The sequence below is a fragment of the Eumetopias jubatus genome, unplaced genomic scaffold, assembly GCF_037043125.1.
Source record: "Eumetopias jubatus isolate StellerSeaLion01/CBP00866 unplaced genomic scaffold, mEumJub1_p1.0 scaffold_9, whole genome shotgun sequence".
In the NCBI taxonomy this organism is placed as follows: Eukaryota; Metazoa; Chordata; class Mammalia; order Carnivora; family Otariidae; genus Eumetopias; species Eumetopias jubatus.
In genome coordinates this window covers 101,727,347-101,745,150 of record NW_028274815.1, presented here as the reverse complement: position 1 = coordinate 101,745,150, position 17,804 = coordinate 101,727,347, and the positions used below count along the sequence as shown (strand labels likewise).

At 36.6% G+C, this 17,804-nt stretch overlaps 1 protein-coding gene across 4 annotated transcripts in view; it reads right to left on the bottom strand.

Moving 5' to 3' along the window:
- The window catches only part of TASP1 (taspase 1), a 293,567-nt gene that overhangs the window by 119,406 nt on the left and 156,357 nt on the right, over nt 1-17,804 (bottom strand). For all 4 annotated transcript variants that reach the window (XR_003610774.1, XM_028112987.1, XM_028112988.2 and 1 more), the window contains one exon: nt 544-654. Coding sequence is in view for 3 of the 4 variants with exons in the window: in XM_028112987.1 (XP_027968788.1) it covers nt 544-654 (111 nt within the window). In the remaining variant the exon portion in view is untranslated. The remainder of the gene's footprint in view (nt 1-543; nt 655-17,804) is intronic.

The window sequence follows — 17,804 nt, the reverse complement described above, 5'->3', positions numbered from 1 at the left end:
TGGGAAAAGCAGACTAAATCAAATAGTTTTAACCCTGTGTAACAGTTATGGATAGGACCTGTGCGAGGCAATATAAAATCTTTCTACAGATTTGAAGACACCCCTTCCTCCAAACTGATGCAGCCTCACAGCTTGGCAAATGGAGCCCAGGCAGGATTTCAACTCAACCCTAGACAACTGTACATGGCAGCACTGGACTCATTAATATATCACTGACTAAAAGAAGAGTCAAAGTATATTATAAAAAAACTTTTAAAGGATGTTATCTCTTGAATTTTGTTTTAGTAGAATTTTATGCTACTATATATATATCACTTTAATCCTAGATAATGTCTCACAGCTTGGGTATTAGTTTTATGGCAAATTTCATGCATTAGTACGTATCTCATGTAATTCTTTTCATGACCGATATTAATTGGAGGTATAAGTCTATGCTAGGCCCTGGAGCTAGGCCTTTTGGCACAAATATGGTATCTGACTGGTTTACAGCTCAGTGAATCAATCTATATTTAGAAGAACATAATTTTTTAATGTTATACTTACTGATAAACTTGTTTTGCATAGTCTCCAACAGTGCTTGGTGAGCATCTTCAGCTTGTAAAGCGTGTGAACATTCTCTAGCCAGTATGGTACGTACAAGATGCTCCCCACATCCTAGAAATAAAAGGAAACCAAGAACGGTTGAGGAAAAGCAGTGCTAAACACCCTTCTTGTCTTATTAGCATTAAAACACCCTTATATGCCACTTAAAAAGTAGCTGTTTTGGAGAATAATTCAGTGATGGATGAAATGACTTCTATGAGCAATCTAAAATTTTAGTAATAAGACTCAGCAGAAAATAAAGAAACAAATAACTGTCTAATATCAAAAGGAAACAGAAAAATAAAACCCCTTTTTCATAGGAATGGTTTACATAATATAGGAATTCAGATTCTCTGCCTAGGAATGTCCTAGGGTTCTGTCTCATTTCCATTGTTGGATTAACTACAGAAATTCTGTTTTATAATTTATTTGTTTACATACAACTGTCCTAGTCTCTCATTTTGCCTCTGGCACCCCACACACCTGGGAGCACGGGAGATGTCTAAACAGCCAAGGGCAATCTAGATCTCCATCGACCTATTTTTCACTAAAATGTCCACCACACCTCAAGAGCTGCAAAGTAGACTTAATAAAATAGCACCTTTCTCACCTTATAATAGTAACTTACATAGCCTTCAGGGATGAATACTCTGTAATTTAAAAAAAATAAGAATATATTTTTAAATCCCTGGCGTAAACTGGGACCATTCAGACACACTAAGAAAGGGTAGGCATGATGGCGATGGGAAACACTGCCTAGAATTCCATTACAATTTCTATCTGTTGAAAGTAGAAACTGCATGCAAAAGTAAGGACAAAAGAAATTTAACTTATAGGCTGGTAAGTTCAAATAAAAGATTTCTGAAGAGGCTGGTTTTTTTTCTTAAACAAAATTAAAAAGCTACTTTCATAAACATTGGAGGGGTAAACCTTTTCAAAAAAGTACTAAGTGACAGGGCACCTGTGTGGGTCAGTTGGTTAAGTGTCCCACTCTTGGTTTTGGCTCAGGTCATAATCTCATGGGTCGTGAGATTGAGCCCCGCATCAGACTCCACTCTCAGTGGGAAGTCTGCTTGAAGATCCTTTCCTCCTGCCCCCCCACCACACACATGCTCTCTCAAATAAATAAATATTTTTTAAAAAAAATACTAAGTGCCACTTGAAATGCTTATTATATATAAAATCAGTTGCATTAATTAAAATGCAAATACCCTCTTACCCAAATGAGAACAGAAGATACATAAGACCTGCTTCCCATCTCTTAAAAAATAAAATAAAATCTTGAGGGAAGCAGCTCAGCATGGGCAATGGCTGCCTAATTTGCTTACACCAAGTCCCACACACCTGTCCTCTGGTGGTACTGCCCTTCTCAGTCAAGCTTGCTTCAGTCCCACTGGGACAGGCCCCTCCCCCAGAAGACCAGCAGAAACCCCTGCCCACAGCACATGTCCCAGACAGAGAGTTCTACAGGGCCTCTGTTCTGGTGGAGTTGGTATCAGGGTCATTTCACAAGCAAACCAGAGCACACATAGTTAAAACTCGCCACAGTCAGGCCAGGAACCAAACATTGCCCACAACAAAGGAGAGCCTCTGTGGATGACTGGCCTAAAGGACAGCTGCCTAAACACAACAGCACAGGGCACACAGCACACATGGGAGACACTCCCTGAAATGTCAGACCCTGGGACCCTGGGCACTACATGACCTCTTCTTCATAAGGCCATTACTTTCAGGAGCAGGAGACATAAGAGGCTTTTCTAACACACAAAAGAAGGCAAGAACTTAGACAAAATACCAAGATGGAGGAATTTACCCCAAATGAAAGAACAAGATAAAGCCACAGCCAGAGAGCTAAGTGAAAAAGATATAAGGAACATGCCTGATGGAGAACTTAAAGCAATCAATCATAAGGATACTCTCTGGGCTTGAGAAAAGAATAGAAGACATTCTATCCCTTACAACAGAGATAAAGGAGTTAAAAAAGAATTAATCAGAAATGAAGAATACAATAAACAAGATTTCAAATAGGCTTGATGCAATGACTAGCAGGCTGAAAAAGGCAGAGGAATGAATGAGTGATCTAGAAGACAAATAATGGAAAATAATGAAGCTGAACAAAGACAGAAAGAATTATGCAACACAAGAACAGGAACTCAGTGACTCCATCAAATGTAATAACATTCATATTATACGAGCCCAAGAAGAAGAAGAGAGAAAAAGGGGGCAGAAAATTTATTTCAAGCAATAACAGCAGAAAACTTTCCTAATCTGGGGAAGGAAACAGACATCCAGATCAGGAGGCACAGAGAGCTCCTATCAAAATCAACAAAAGCAGGCAAACACCAAGCCATATTGTAATTAAATTTGCAAAATACTGTGGTAAGGGAAAAATCTTGAAAGCAATCAGACAAAATAAATCCTTAACTCACAAGGAACAACCCATAAGGGTAGCTGCAGATTTCTCAACAGAAACTTGGCAAGCCAGAAGAAAGTGGCATGATATTCTCAAAGTGCTGAATGGGAAAAATCTGCAGCCAAGAACACTCTATCCAGCAAGGCTATCATTCAAAATAAATGGAGAGATAAGAGTCTCCCAGACAAACCAAACCAAAGGAGTTCATGACCACTAAACCAGCCCTGCAAAAAATATTAAAGGAGACTTTTTGAGTGCCGAGGAGAGACCAAAAGTGACAAAGACAAGAAAGGATCAGAGAAAATCTCCAGAAACAATGACAAAACAAGTAATAAAGTGGCAATAAATACATAATCAATAATTACTCTGAATGTAAATGAACTAAATGCTAAATGCTAGCTAAATCAAGAAGCACAGGGCGTCAGAATGGATAAAAAAACAAGACCCATCCATATGATGCCAACAAAAGACTCATTTTAGACCTAAAGACACCTGAAGATAGAAAGTGACAGGGTGGAGAAATAATTATTATGCAAATGGATGTTAAAAGAAAGCCAGAGTAGCAATACTTATATTGGACAAACTAGACTTTTTTGTTCTTGTACTGTTTTTGTTTTTGTATTTTTGTATTTTTTTTTAAAGATTTTATTTATTTAAGGAAGAGAGAGAGAGCGACCACAAGCAGGGGACACAGGAGGCAGAGGGAGAGGGAGAAGCAGGCTCCCTGTTGAGCAGGGAGCCGGATGCAGGGCTTGATCCCAGGATCCTGGGATCATGACCTGACTCAAAAGCAGATGCTTAACCAACTGAGCCACCCAGGCACCCCATATTATTTTATTTTTTAAGATTTTATTTATTTTAGGGAGAGATCATGCACAAGCAGAGGGAGGAGCAGAGGGAGAGGAAGAGAGACACTCTCAAGCAGACTCCCTGCTGAGCATGGAGCCCAGCACAAGGCCAGATCTCACCACCCTGAGATCATAACCCGAGCCAAAATCAAGAGTCAGACATCCGACTGACAGAGCCACCCAGGCACCCCTGTTCTTGTATTATTTTTATCCTGCTTTGGTATCAGGGTAGTATTGGCCTCATGGAATAATTCTGAATGTGTTCCCTCTATTCCATTATTTGTAAGATTTTCATAAAGATTGTGCTGGAAGATTTTTGATTCCTAATTCGATTCATTCTTGTTATTAGTCTAAAAGGATTTCCGACTTCTTGGATTTAAGATTTATGAGTGAATCTTAGTAACCTGTGCATTTTTAGGAATTATCTGGGGGTGTTTTCTAAGTTAATTGATGTGTTGGTATAAAATTGTTTATAGTAATCTCTTATCACACTATTTCTGTGGTTATCTGCTGTAATTTTTTCTATTTCTCATTTTGGTTTTTGAGTCTCCTTTTTTTTCTTAGTTAATGTAGTTAAAGCATTGCCAATTTTGTTTATTTTCTTGGAAAAACTGGTCATTACTTTCAATGTTATGTTATTGTTTATTCTGGTCTCTATTTTACTTAAAATTTCTGGGTTTTTTTTAATTTCCTTCCTCTACTAAATTTCAGCTAAGTTTCTTTTTTTCTAGTCCCTTGTGGTGTAATGTTGTTTATTTGAACTTTTTTCTTAATACAAGCATTTATAGCATAAATTTCACTCTCAACATCTGCTTTTGCTGCATCAGATAGGTTTTGGAATATTGTGTTTTCTTTTTCTTTTGTTTTGAGTCATATTTTGATTTGCCATTTGATTTCGTATTTGGCCCAATGCTTGTGCAGTAGTGTGTTAATATTTACATATTAAATATTTAATATTTACACTGTAGATTTTTCATCTTTTATTGTTGATCTTCAGTTTTGTACCACTGTGGCTGGAAAATATAGTTGGTATGATTTCAGTCTTCTTAAACTTGTAATATTTGTTATGTCTCTTTTTATGTGATTTAGCCAGGGGATTCTTCTGTGTATACCTGAAGAAAATGAGTATTCTATTTTTCTTGGATGGAATGTTTTATATATATCTTTTATATATATCTTTTAGAATGTTTTATATATATCTTTAGATAGAATGTTTTATATATATCTTTTAGAAGAATGTTTTATATATATCTTTAGAATGTTTTATATATATATATCTGAAGTATGCTTCAAGTAAAAAATATTCTTGTTGAGAAAAAAAAAATTAAAAGCTCACCTTAAAAAAAATCCTGCCAAAATTATTCCATTAGTTTATTAGAAATCAAGTTCTACATTCACATAATGGGTAAAGGGTATCAAAGGATCAGAGCACCTATTGAGACTACAGGAGAAGTATGATTCAACTTATAGTCAAAAAATTCAAAAGAAGGAGCATCTCTACCATCTGCTCAGATTCCCCCACAGGTCCAGGGACAAAGTAATGTTTTCTCATGTTATTAATCTGCATGCACACACATGCACACACATGCGCATATGCGTGTGCACGCGTGCGCACGCACACACACACACACACACACTACACTGGTAAAGGTTCTTAGCAATCAAAAAGAAATGTGGGCTAAGATTATCAAATGAAAGAACCTCTCTTAAGTAATGTCTACAAATTTTTAAATTTATGAAACATAAAGCAACACAAACTGATATAATACACAATTCTCTGTTTAGCTGGCATGTATTGTGACAGGCGTTAGGCACTAACAATAAATCACCCTAAAAAATATTATCTATGATTGTAAATCATTGTTAAGCCTTTCATATCAGGAATTTTCCCTTCATACGCACAACCTCTCCTTCCCATTCTCTCCCTATCTTCATTTCCTCCCTCAATATATACATGCACAGATGCATACATACATATACATACATGTGCATATTATGAATACATATACAATATATACTAATTTTCAAAAATACAAACCATTCAAAAAGTGTGAAAGTAACCATAAGAGACTCTTAATCTTAGGAAACAACTGAGGGGGTGGGGTGGGGGGATGGGATAATGGGATCACGGACATTGGGGAAGGTATGTGTTATAACGAGCACTGGGTATAAGACTGATGAATGACAGACCTGTACCCGTGAATCAAATAATACATTATATGTTAATTAATTGAATTTAAATTTAAAAAATAAATTTTGAAAAAGTGTGAAAGTTTTTGTAAAAATCACTTCATATTTTGGGGCACCTCAGTGGCTCAGTAGGTTAAGCATCTGCCTTCCCCTCAGGTCACAATCCCAGGGTCCTGGGATCAACCCCTGCATCGGGCTCCCTGCTCAGCAGGGAGTCTGCTTCTCCCTCTGCCCCTCCCCTGCTCATGCCTGTGCTCTCTCCCTCTCTCAAAAAAATAAATAAAATCTTTAAAAAAAAAATCACTTGATATCTTGCCAGAAGTAACTTCCTTGTATTTTCTGGTAAAGTGTAAATGTAAATATCCTTCCAGATCTGAATATCATTTTATAAGCATCTAAACTTAGGGGAAGATCTAGAAATGCAATTTAATATATAACTTTCTGAGCAGGATTGTGGTGTTCTATTTTGTTATTGTGGTGTCCTATTTTCTTAAATTTTTGCAATATTATTTTTATAATCAGGAAAAAACAGCAATAAAGCTAATAGAAAAGAAACCATTTTTGACACTTACTATGTAAAGACACTGTGCTAAGCTCATGAAACTCCATAAATTTTAATTACCTTTGTGTACATATTTGATGTTGAAGAGTGAAATGTTATACTTTAGAACAATAATAGTTGTTAGAAAACTGGCATATTATAAGCTAAATGAGTGTTCAGAAGGTTATGTACACATGCCTCAAGTCAAAGAGCTAAACCACATGAAGTTAACATTACATCAAAAATACACAATATGTGTCAGAGAGACTTTTCCTCCGTTGTTATACAAGAATATACACGGTTTTCCAATGATTGATTTTTCACCGAGAAACTTTTAAAGTTATGACTTTTATTCGGGCATATATCACCTCTAAAATAAGAGTGCTGACATCAAAAGCTTGTTCTCCTGCAGGTTCCAATCAAAGAAAAGTTTGACTTATGTGGTTTTACCCACAAAATTCCAAGGTTTCTTAGAATATGCTGCCAGATAGCTGAAGTGTGATTCAAAGGCAAAGAGTTCCATTCATTATACACAGATATGAAGAAATAAGCCTTTCATTGTGTCCTCTTTTTGTCCTTATTCAGGCAAGTGTGTATTTACACTCTCAGATCTTAGAAGAAAACATGAATTATACATAGAATGAAGACCTAACAAAAAAACTAGAAGAAAAGTGATATGAGCGTACCTCAGAGATATTGCAGGTTCAGTTCCAGATCACTGCAATAAAGTGAGTCAAATAAATGTTTTGGTTTCCCAGTGCATATGAAAGTTATGTTTACACTATACTCTAGTTTATTAAGTGTGCAATAACATTATGTCTAAAAAAAATGTACATACCTTAATTAAAAAATACTTTATTGCTAAAAAATGCTAACCATCATATGAGCTTTCAGCAAGTCATAATAACTGACCAGAGATCACTATAACAAATATAATAATAATGAAAATGTTTGAAATACTGTGAGAATTACCAACATGTGACACAGACACAAAGTGAGCAAATGCTGTTGGAAAAATGGTGCCAACAGACTTGCTCAACACAGTGTTGCTACAATTCCTCAATTTGTTAAAAAAAAAATGGAATATCTGTGAACCACAATAAAGTGAAGTACAATAAAATGAGCTATGTCAGTAAATATCAAGTTCTAAAAGACCTTACTTATTTTAGCATCAGTAAGAATGACAACTTCATGGATTAAAACACATAGTGAATTCATAACTTACATTCTAAAAAGCATCTGTCACCTCTGAAAGATGCTATGGAACCAATTCACCATTCTGAAAACTGGTATGTTAAAATAAAGATTCTAGCATTTCTCTGTCCTTCCTTTAGGAACTGTACAGCATGGCAATCACATAGTTTATGAAGGAAAATTTTCTCCACAGAAGTATCCCAACTAATAAATGAAGAAGAATTAAACAGAATTAGAATATAATCATTTATAACCTATAATGTGATAACTGATATAGGCAACAATCATCAATAGCTCCTAACACCACAAAAAGACACAACCAGACATTAAATGTACCTTGATAAAATCACACCTTTGTAGTCTTGTCCCACACCAAAAAATTTACACCTGAATATGAACAAGCCTCTAAATTCAATTATCAATTTCCACAAATAAAGAGAATTTGCAAAAAAAAAACAAAAACAAAAAAAAAAAAAACACCTATAGTTAACATTACACTTAATGGTGAAAAACTGAATTGTTTCTCCGTGAGATCAGAAACAAGGTAATGATGCCTGCTTTTATCACTCCTATTCAACAATATTCTGGAAGTTCAAGCCATTGCAATAGGGCAAGAAAAACAAATAAAAGGCATAAAGATCAGAAAAAAGAAGTAAAACTGCTTTGCAGATTACATAACTGCTTATGTAAAATCCAAGGGAATCTACAAAACAACTACCAGAGATACCTCTCCAACTTCTTCCTATCTTATTAGCAGTCTAGGGCAAAGGTTGGCAACAGATAGCTACCTGGTACTTACCAGTCCCCAAAATGTGGACTTGATTTTCCTTTCTTCTCCTATCTACTCATTCACCAGATTGTTACTGAGAGCCTATTTGGTGCTAGGCCCAGAGTGCATAGCAGTTGGCAGAGGCACTGTTGCATAATGTCAGATCTCCCCAGTGGTGTTGGACCCCTACTTAACTACTAAGTATTCAGTCAACTGTCATTCTGCACAGTCCAGATGCCAGTGCCCTCATTGTGTATCTTACAGATCAACCCTGAGGATTTAGATGAGAACCCTGGATTCAGCAAGAACCCTGGTCACTCCCATAGCCAACTATGAGTCACTCTCCATGGCCCAGTAATCTCCCACTAGTCCCAACCCTAAGCCCAGTCTCAGCTCACTCCTTCACAGTGTGCTTCCTGTAGCTGAGACTTCAATATGCCCCACACTCAAAGACTTCAGAATTATAATATATCTCCTCTCTGGTGAGAATTATAATACATCTCCTCTCTTGTGGGGATCCTTAACCTTTCAAAACCCACACCAAAGATGAATTCACAATAAAAAATTACAAACCACACATGCGTGTGCATGTGCATGTATGTGCACATACACACATACACACACACACACTTATAAGATGGAATGAGCAGATGTAAAAATAGAAGGATTATCAAACCAAGAAGTGGTACTAGAAGAGAGGTGGACAATCATTTTGTTAAAAAATACAAAGGAAATATTTTAGATTTTATAGTCTACATATGATCTCTCTCAAATATTCTTCTTTTATTTTTAAAACAACCCTTTATTTTTTTTAATTTTATAGATTTGATGTATGTATTTGGCAGAGAGAGAGATGAGAGAGAGAGAGAGTACAAGCAGGGGCAGCAGCAGAGGGAGAGGGAGAAGCAGGCACCCCACTGAGCAGGGAGCCCGACATGGGGCTTGATCCCAGGCTACTGGGATCATGACCTGAGCTGAAGGCAGATGCTTAACTGACTGAGCCACCTAGGCGCCTCCATAACAACCCTTTAAAAATTTAAAAATCATTCTTAGCTCATGGGCCGTACAAATATAGGCCACAGGCCAGATTTGGCCCAAAGGTCATAATTTGACTATCCCTGTAAAAGAACAATTTGTAATACAAAGATTAAAAGGAAGAGAGATCATAAATTAAAAAAAAAAAAAAAAAAAAGCAATCTGGTAGCAGGTGCCAGGGGGAACTGTGCAGATTTTTCAAGGCACCAAATGAAACCTTCCAAATTAGAAGAAAATTGCTTAAAACTCAATGAAGAGAGAGAAATATAAGGTATACATAGAAAAAAAAAAATCCTAAAAAGCATCCTAGAATGATAGAGAAGGAAAATAAGGCATTAAGAAGCCTGGAGTATAAAATGAGACTATCCAACAGATTAATAGGCATTTTGAGATAGAGAAAAGAAAGAATGGGGTAAGGGAGTACTAATATTTGAGGAGATGATGAATAAGAGTTTCCAGAATTTAAGTTACAAGGAAATTCTTAAAATGAAGATGCATACAGTGTTCCAAAGAAGATGAGTAACAACAAACCCATCCTTAGGTATACCACAGTGAAGCTCTGAACTAAAGATAATCAAAAACTAATCACAGGGCGCCTGGGTGGCTCAGTTGGTTAAGCGTCTGCCTTCAGCTCAGGTCATGATCCCGGGGTCCTAGGACTGAGCCCCATGTTGGGCTCCCTGCTGAGCAAGGAGTCTGCTTCTCCCTCTCCCTTTACCCCTCCCCCCACTTGTGCCCTCTCACTCTCTCAAATAAATAAATCTTTTTAAAATATAAAAAATAATCATAAAGAAAAGAGGGATCATCTACAAAGAAATTAAAAATTAACTGATAAGTTCCCAACCAACAAAAGAGGCCAGAAAACTAACATCTTAAAGATGCCAAGGCAATAAACAGAAAATAACTTGTCAACCTAGAATCAGTTAAACTATCATTCTAGAGTGGGGTGAATACAAACTGTTCAGACATATAATGACAAATTCATTCCTTTGAGATTTTAGCTCCCACGTTACTTCTGTTCTTCCCAAGACTACTCCTTGTCATTAATTCCTGCTGTTTTTTTTTTAAGATTTTATTTATTTATTTGACAGAGAGAGAGAGTACAAACAGCTAGAGCAACGTGGGCCTTGATCCCAGGACCCTGAGATCACAACCTGAGCCGAAGGCAGACGCTTTACATTCACTCCCATGACAATGTCTTTATCAATAACATTAACTGCTCCATAGTCTCAATTGCAATCATCCCACCCTTCCCATCTTTCCGGCTCACCTCTTGAGCACTTTGATTCCAACATTCCCTCCACCTCACCAAAAACTGCCATCTATTAATTCTGTTGGTTTTAAACTATGCTGAACTTCTCTTGGGGCCTTACCTACTTCCTTATCCAGCTAAAATTCCAATGCTTCATCAACTTATGTACATTCTCTTACTCCTGAAGGCCTCCATGTTTCTCTCACTTCATCGAACTTGTCTGACAGAAGCCCACCCTGGAGTACTGGTCAAAAGTACTACACAAGGCTGCAAAAACAAAAAGCCCCCAAACCTTAGTGCCTTAACATAACAAAAATATATTTCTCATTAATGTTATAGGTTGTACTTGGGGCACCAGAGAATGTGTTCCACAGAGTCACTCAGGAATAAATGCAGGCTGATACGTCTGTACTGCACCTCCTGGATCATACGCCCTCCAGAACAAGAGAGCCATCCAGGGCCTGGAAGTCACACATATCATTTCCATTTCAGTCCAGTGGCCAGAAATAGTCACATAGTCTCAGGCAACAACAATGGGGCTGTGAAATATGGAGGAGCATAGGAATAGTCAGGGAGCACTACATTAAATGTCCCTGTCATCTGACTAAATCTAACTTTCTATGCCTGCACCTGCACAGCTAAATGAGGTACAGCAGCCATCCTGCGACTGTGGGGTGACATACATGAGCAGGAAGGCATACCCACTGAGGAATGTAGGGGAGAAAGGACAGACCAGGTACCAGGCAACATTGTTGGGTAGCCCAATCAGCCCAGGCTCCTTCCAGGTTTCCTGTTATAGGAGATCTAAAATGAAACAAAACAAAAACTATCTGTTTAAGCCACTATAATTGAGTTTTCTTTTTTAAGCTCAAATACATTCTATTTTTCATTTTTTCCTTTTGGCATAATAAACATAAAATTTACCATTTAACCATTTTTTAAGTGTACAATTCAGCGGCATTCACAGTGCTATACAACCATCACCACCATCTACCTCCAGAACTTTTTCATTTTCCCCAAATTGAAACTCTGCACCCATTCAACAACTCCCCATTTCCTCTCTCCCTCCAACCCTGACAACCACCATTCTACCTTCCGTCTCTACAAATTTTACTACTCTAGGTACCTCATATATAAGTAGAAGCATACATTTTTGTCCTTTTGTGACTGACTTATTTTACTTAACATAATGTCTTCAAGGGTTATTTGTATTGCAGTATGTTTCAGAATTTCCTTCCTTTTTAAGGCTAAATAATACTCTATTGTTTTACATACACACATTTTGTTTTTCCATTCATCAGTCAATGGACATTAGGGCCAAATGCATTCTTTATATAGAGCGCTATTTGCTGAGGTAGAAAATGGCTCAGAAAACTTTACACTGAAAGAAGACAACCTCTACCTACCTCCTCAACTCAAAACTGCATTGAGTCAAATATAATTTCTGATAAGTTCAAGTAGGTATATTTATCAGATATCATTAGCAGCAATACATGAAAAAGATCATTTGGTCTGAGCACATATTTCCACTGAGTTATTCTGGAAAATCCATGATATACTTAATCGCTACCAACCAACCAAATTTCTTAATTTATTTGAATAAATGAGAGTCATTTTGATTAAAATAAATCCTTTATGATGCCTGAAAAATGGAGCCTTACATATTTAAGAGTACCTTTTTTAGGCGGGGAGAGGCACAGGGAGAGGGACAGAGAGTCTTAAGCAGACTCCCCTCTGAGTGCAGATCCCTATGCAGGGCTCCATCTCACCACCCTGAGATCAGGATCCTGAGCCCAAGAGTCGGATGCTTAACTGACTGAGTCACCCAGGTGCCCCAGGAGCTAGTATTTTCTATACTACAGCCAGATTCATGTTTAAGTCCAGCTGAGTGACTTTGGAACTCTTCATTTAAGCCTTAGTTTCTTCTGTAAAATGAGAAAAGCAAGTAGCAGCTACCTCATGGAGCTATTGTGAGGACAAAATGAAACAATGCACATAAAACATTTAGCATAGGGTTGGACCCTTAGTAAGCACTTAATAAATACTATAATGAGTATTTAATGAGGGTAATAACCTTCTTAAAGGAAAGCATTTTTTATCATTTCCTTGTCCTCCTCAATCTCATCTCTGTATCTTTCTTCTATTATGACAAGGTGATTCCCAGCTAGCCCGACCATCAGCACTAATAGCCCAGAATGTAGTTAAAAAGGAGTTTAGCCTTTGATTTGCTATTCTGAAGGCTACTGCCTCAAAGCAAGCTGAGCCTTCACACAGAGGCAAAATGATGACCTGAGTAAACCTTTCATTATCAAAACAAAACAAATAATATGAAAAAAAGTGTCTCTTAGTCTGGCGGAAAATATTTTAACTGGTTATCCAGGAATTGTGGGCTATGCATGATTTTTGTTCATTATTTATTATTATTTTCCCTAATTTCTATAATAAAATGCCTATTTTTTCCCCATCAGGTTTATTGCTTGACTTTAATATTACACTCCTGCATTCACAATACTTTCTAAGGCAAGATAGTAAAGAGCAAAGCAGAGTCTCCCATAATAGGATTTGGTCCCATTCACTTACTTCCCTACCTGAGTTCACAAGTTGGTAAGTGAAACTGAACTAGTGCTACAGGTGTTTTATTCATCTGACCTTCATCACACATTTAGTATTTTCACTTCAGCTCTAGTGATAGATGCAGCCTTCAAACTAAGATAATTAAAAATATGCAAACATAGAGGTGCCTGGGTGGCTCAGTCGGTTAAGTGTCTAACTCTTGATTTCGGCTCAGGTCATGATCTCAGGGGTTGTGAGACCGAGTCCTGCACCAGGCTCTGTGCTGGAAATGGAGCCTGCTTGAGATTCCCTCTTCCTCTCTTACAAAAAAAAAAAAAAAAGCAAACATAATAGCCCCCAAAAATCGTATTGTAAAGTCATGTTTTAGTTCCAAAAGTTAAGTAACAAAATGAAGTGTCTGCAATAAGGATAGAGAAATAAAACTTTACCAACTCTTGGCTGACATTTAAGATATATCTTCATCATTTCAAGGTAATTTTTAATCTTTTTTATCTTTGTCTCAATTTAATAGTGGCAGCAGGAAAATTAAAAGAACCTTATATGTCAAGTTTTTGATGTAGTTTTCAAATGTAGAGTTTTAATGTAGTGTTTAAATGGTAGAAGATTATAATTCCTCCACAGGACCTCAGAATGAGATTAGGATTTTAAAGTATAACTCCTAATCTCACAGATCTTGCTCTTCTTTGGGAGATTTTATTTCTTCTAAACCACTCTAACCTCAGTTCTAATACAAAGAGCCCCCAGAGGGGGAAAGTGAAGTCGCATTCACAGGAGAGACATAACCCACATTCCCAGGCAGCCTGCATACACAAGTACAGGATCAGCAGCAACAAAAGCTCACATTCAGTACCACTGGCACATCACACATCTCCAAGGATTACTGATGATTGTGAAGTATTTATGTCGTCTTATAAATGCTGCCATTCACTCTCACTGCGGCTAGTGGGCATCTGAAAAATCTTTCAACACATCCCCGGTTAGAAGTCCACAGGGACAGATAAGTAATGAGGAAAGGCCTTTCCAAATTTAAAAGGAAACATTTGGTACTTCAGTTTCCAGTATTGCAACATCTCTTTTTCAACAAAGGAATTTATTACATAGTACGTCACCTTTTCCCTGTCGGAGGATTTACTGCCAATTTTGGAGTTAGGTTACTTCTGGTTTTCAAGCCTGTCTTGTGAAATTAAAGAGAGGACTGCCTTAAAAGTGATAGAACACACATGATTTCAGTCTTCACAGTGTCCCCATGGTTATCAAACCTGGAACCTATTATATACAAGAAGAAAACATAAGGAGCTTCATAAAGAGATGGAATAAGTAGTGAAGATGTCTAATCCAGTAAGTCTAAAGGTTATATTCACCAACACACACTGAGTGTTTCCTCAATATTTAGTTATCTCTAAACCATAACCCATCAAGCACACTTTGAATATTTATAGTAATCTATCAAAAACAACTCAGGCTTTTTCCATTTTTTTTTTTATCAATAATAAACAACCATAAGAGAAACCAATTTTACAAATTAGTTCCTAGAGATCTCATCTCTTACAAACTAGGATGTGATTAATATATGCGTTAGGATTTCAAAATTACTTAAACTACAGAAAAATATATTACAACAGTTATAATTAAACATAGGAAAACATCTCATCTACAGGACAGTGCTAGGCATCTGCTACATATACTAAATGCCTGATAATTACTAGTTATTATCACTATTATCAATTTTATTGAGACAGTATAACCAAACCACAAAAGATTCAACTGTCTGAATAAGAGGTAGCTACATAAATGAGAAGAGTTCCAGTTTTGTGAATGCCAATACTTTCACAAATTAAAAAACAAAGAAAAAACTCCAACAAAAAAGAGTAGTGAAAAGCCTTTATCCAATCTGCCATGTCAGAAAGAGTCTGTGGTTAACAACACAGAGGTGCCCCCTCCCAAAGCTTGAGCCACTCCTTCTTTCCCTTGCTCTTCCTTGTCAAAGTCACATCTCAAATGTGGGAATGTACCCCATATTCATTCCGAGCATGTATAAAGATAATAAAATAGTTTCTTCCTTTCTGACCTAAATATTCTAAATTTAGTTATCTAAATTACAACACTCTGTTTAGAGCACCTGGGACAAATGGTGCCAGGCAGGGAAAAAAATCAGAGAAAACCACCTCACACAAGTGGTGTTCTTACCTATGATGGAGCCCCTAAAATCCTATCACTACTGTTGCATTGTCTGGGAAACATACTACATGCATAAGCATTAGACTTATTTATATTTGAGAACTTCATTAGCGCAGTAGCCACAAAAGAAGCATCACTGTTTGTAATGTTAAGTTGATGCTCTTATACACCTTCTACACAGAGTCCTGTTCCATTAGAGAGAAGAACCACAGATGAGGAGAACCACCTCCATGTGTGGAACCTGAATTAACTCACCTCACTGGAAAAAGAAATGGCTTAGTTTAAGTGGTCTTAAATTCCTCATAAGAAAAAATTTTATAGCTGTCAGCACTTTTAGAACTTCAATAACATTCCAGTTAAAATTCAGTTAAGAGGCTTGCAATGAACAGACAACTTACGAGAAACACCTTATAAAATGCTGTTAATTAATAAAATAATATGTTTCGATTAAATTCACCTATAGAGGACTTTATTTTGTAAGGGGGAATATAAAAGGTCATGACTCACTGACTCACCATTAATTGATCAACTACTATATATCTGGGGCTTTCACAAACATCACTTTATTAAGGCTTTACAATTAACTTGTAAGGAAGGTACTGCACCCCCACTGGGCAAATAAGAAAAGTAAATTGGAAAAACAAAGAGGCTAAGATCCAAGTCTTGTAAATCTAAGTAACATGCTTGTTCCATGATGGTCCACCACTGCAGAAATCATGCCTATCCCATCATGCAAAAAAAAGGAGATACAAAGAAAACGTCAAAAGCCTCATAAACATAAGTCAAGATCAAAGTAACAATTACCCGCAGATAAATAGCACAACAAATTTTGATACCAACACTTAGGACTGTAGATAGCTCCCAATTTAAACAACAACATTCTAGAAACAATCACTAATCAAGTCCCAAAGGAATAATATTAAAGTTGGAGGGGCGACTGGGTGACTCAGTCAGTTAAGCATCTGCCTTCAGCTCAGGTCATGATCCCAGGGTCCTGGAATCAATCCCCACATTGCACTTCCTGCTCAGTAGGGAGCCTGCTTCTCCCCCTCCCACTCCCCTTGCTTGTGCTCGCTCGCTCCTGCTCTCTCCCTCTGTCAAATAAATAAATAAAATCTTTAAAAATAATAATAATAATATTAAAGTTGGAGATTTCATTTTGCATCAAGGCCATCATGTGCATTTTATGAGTAAAAAAAGCCAAGATGCAGTTATAAACATCTACAATATGTAGATGTAATGTAAAATAAATATTTCAGTACACATATTGATTATATATATTTTTACAAAGCCCACAAACAGAAAGAACATAAGCAAGACAGCTATACTATACCATAAATTTAAGCTGTAACTACTAAGATGGCCATATATATTAAACATTTAATTAATAATTTTCTTAATGACAAAATTTAGAAGTGATTTAGGGGGGTGATTTAAATGGTCACAGCCTCTTTAAAAACTGAAAAAGGAAGTCTGAGTTGATGTTATTTCTCAATAAATTCCTCTGTACAAAGGAGAGGCAATATAAATCATTTCATCAGTTTTAAAGCTATATTCAGAGTTTAGAAACAACATTCAGTATTTAGAGGCCTCACAAAGTATGATGGGTGCAAAGTTTTAAATCTCTTCACTAGTCTCTGCTTATCCTTTTCTCTAGTCAACAAAGTGTCAAAGGTAGTTCTGACATTGGAGAAAGACACAAAAGTTCCGAAGGTGAAAGGGGAAAATGGTAATCATACTCATTTGTCTAGATCAGAGTAGAATTTAAGGAATAACAGTAAAAAAAAAAAAAAAAAAAAAAAGTCTGAAAGCTATCTTACCACCAACTAGCAGAAAAATCATATGAGCAGGTAAAAGAAGGGAAAAGCAAAATAGGCAGGCCACTTCATATAAGACATGTAGTAAAAGGCAAACAGATAATATAAAATTTACCACCTCTCAAGGTTTTCATTTGACATCATTAAGAAATAATGTTAAAGTAGAAAATACATTCATTTGTATTACTTTCTTAAACTTTTATTTTAGCCAAGAAATTTATTACAATTCTATTCAAAAGTTGCCTACAACTGTGCTTCCTAGGGCATGAGAGATATCTTTGCCTAAAATTAAACGGTCTCAGGAAATTCATAGAATTTTCCATGAAAACCCATGTAGAGATTCCACAGGGTCCACAAACCCCAAATTAAGTATCCACACAGCTATGACTTTATTTAAAAATCTACAAGCAT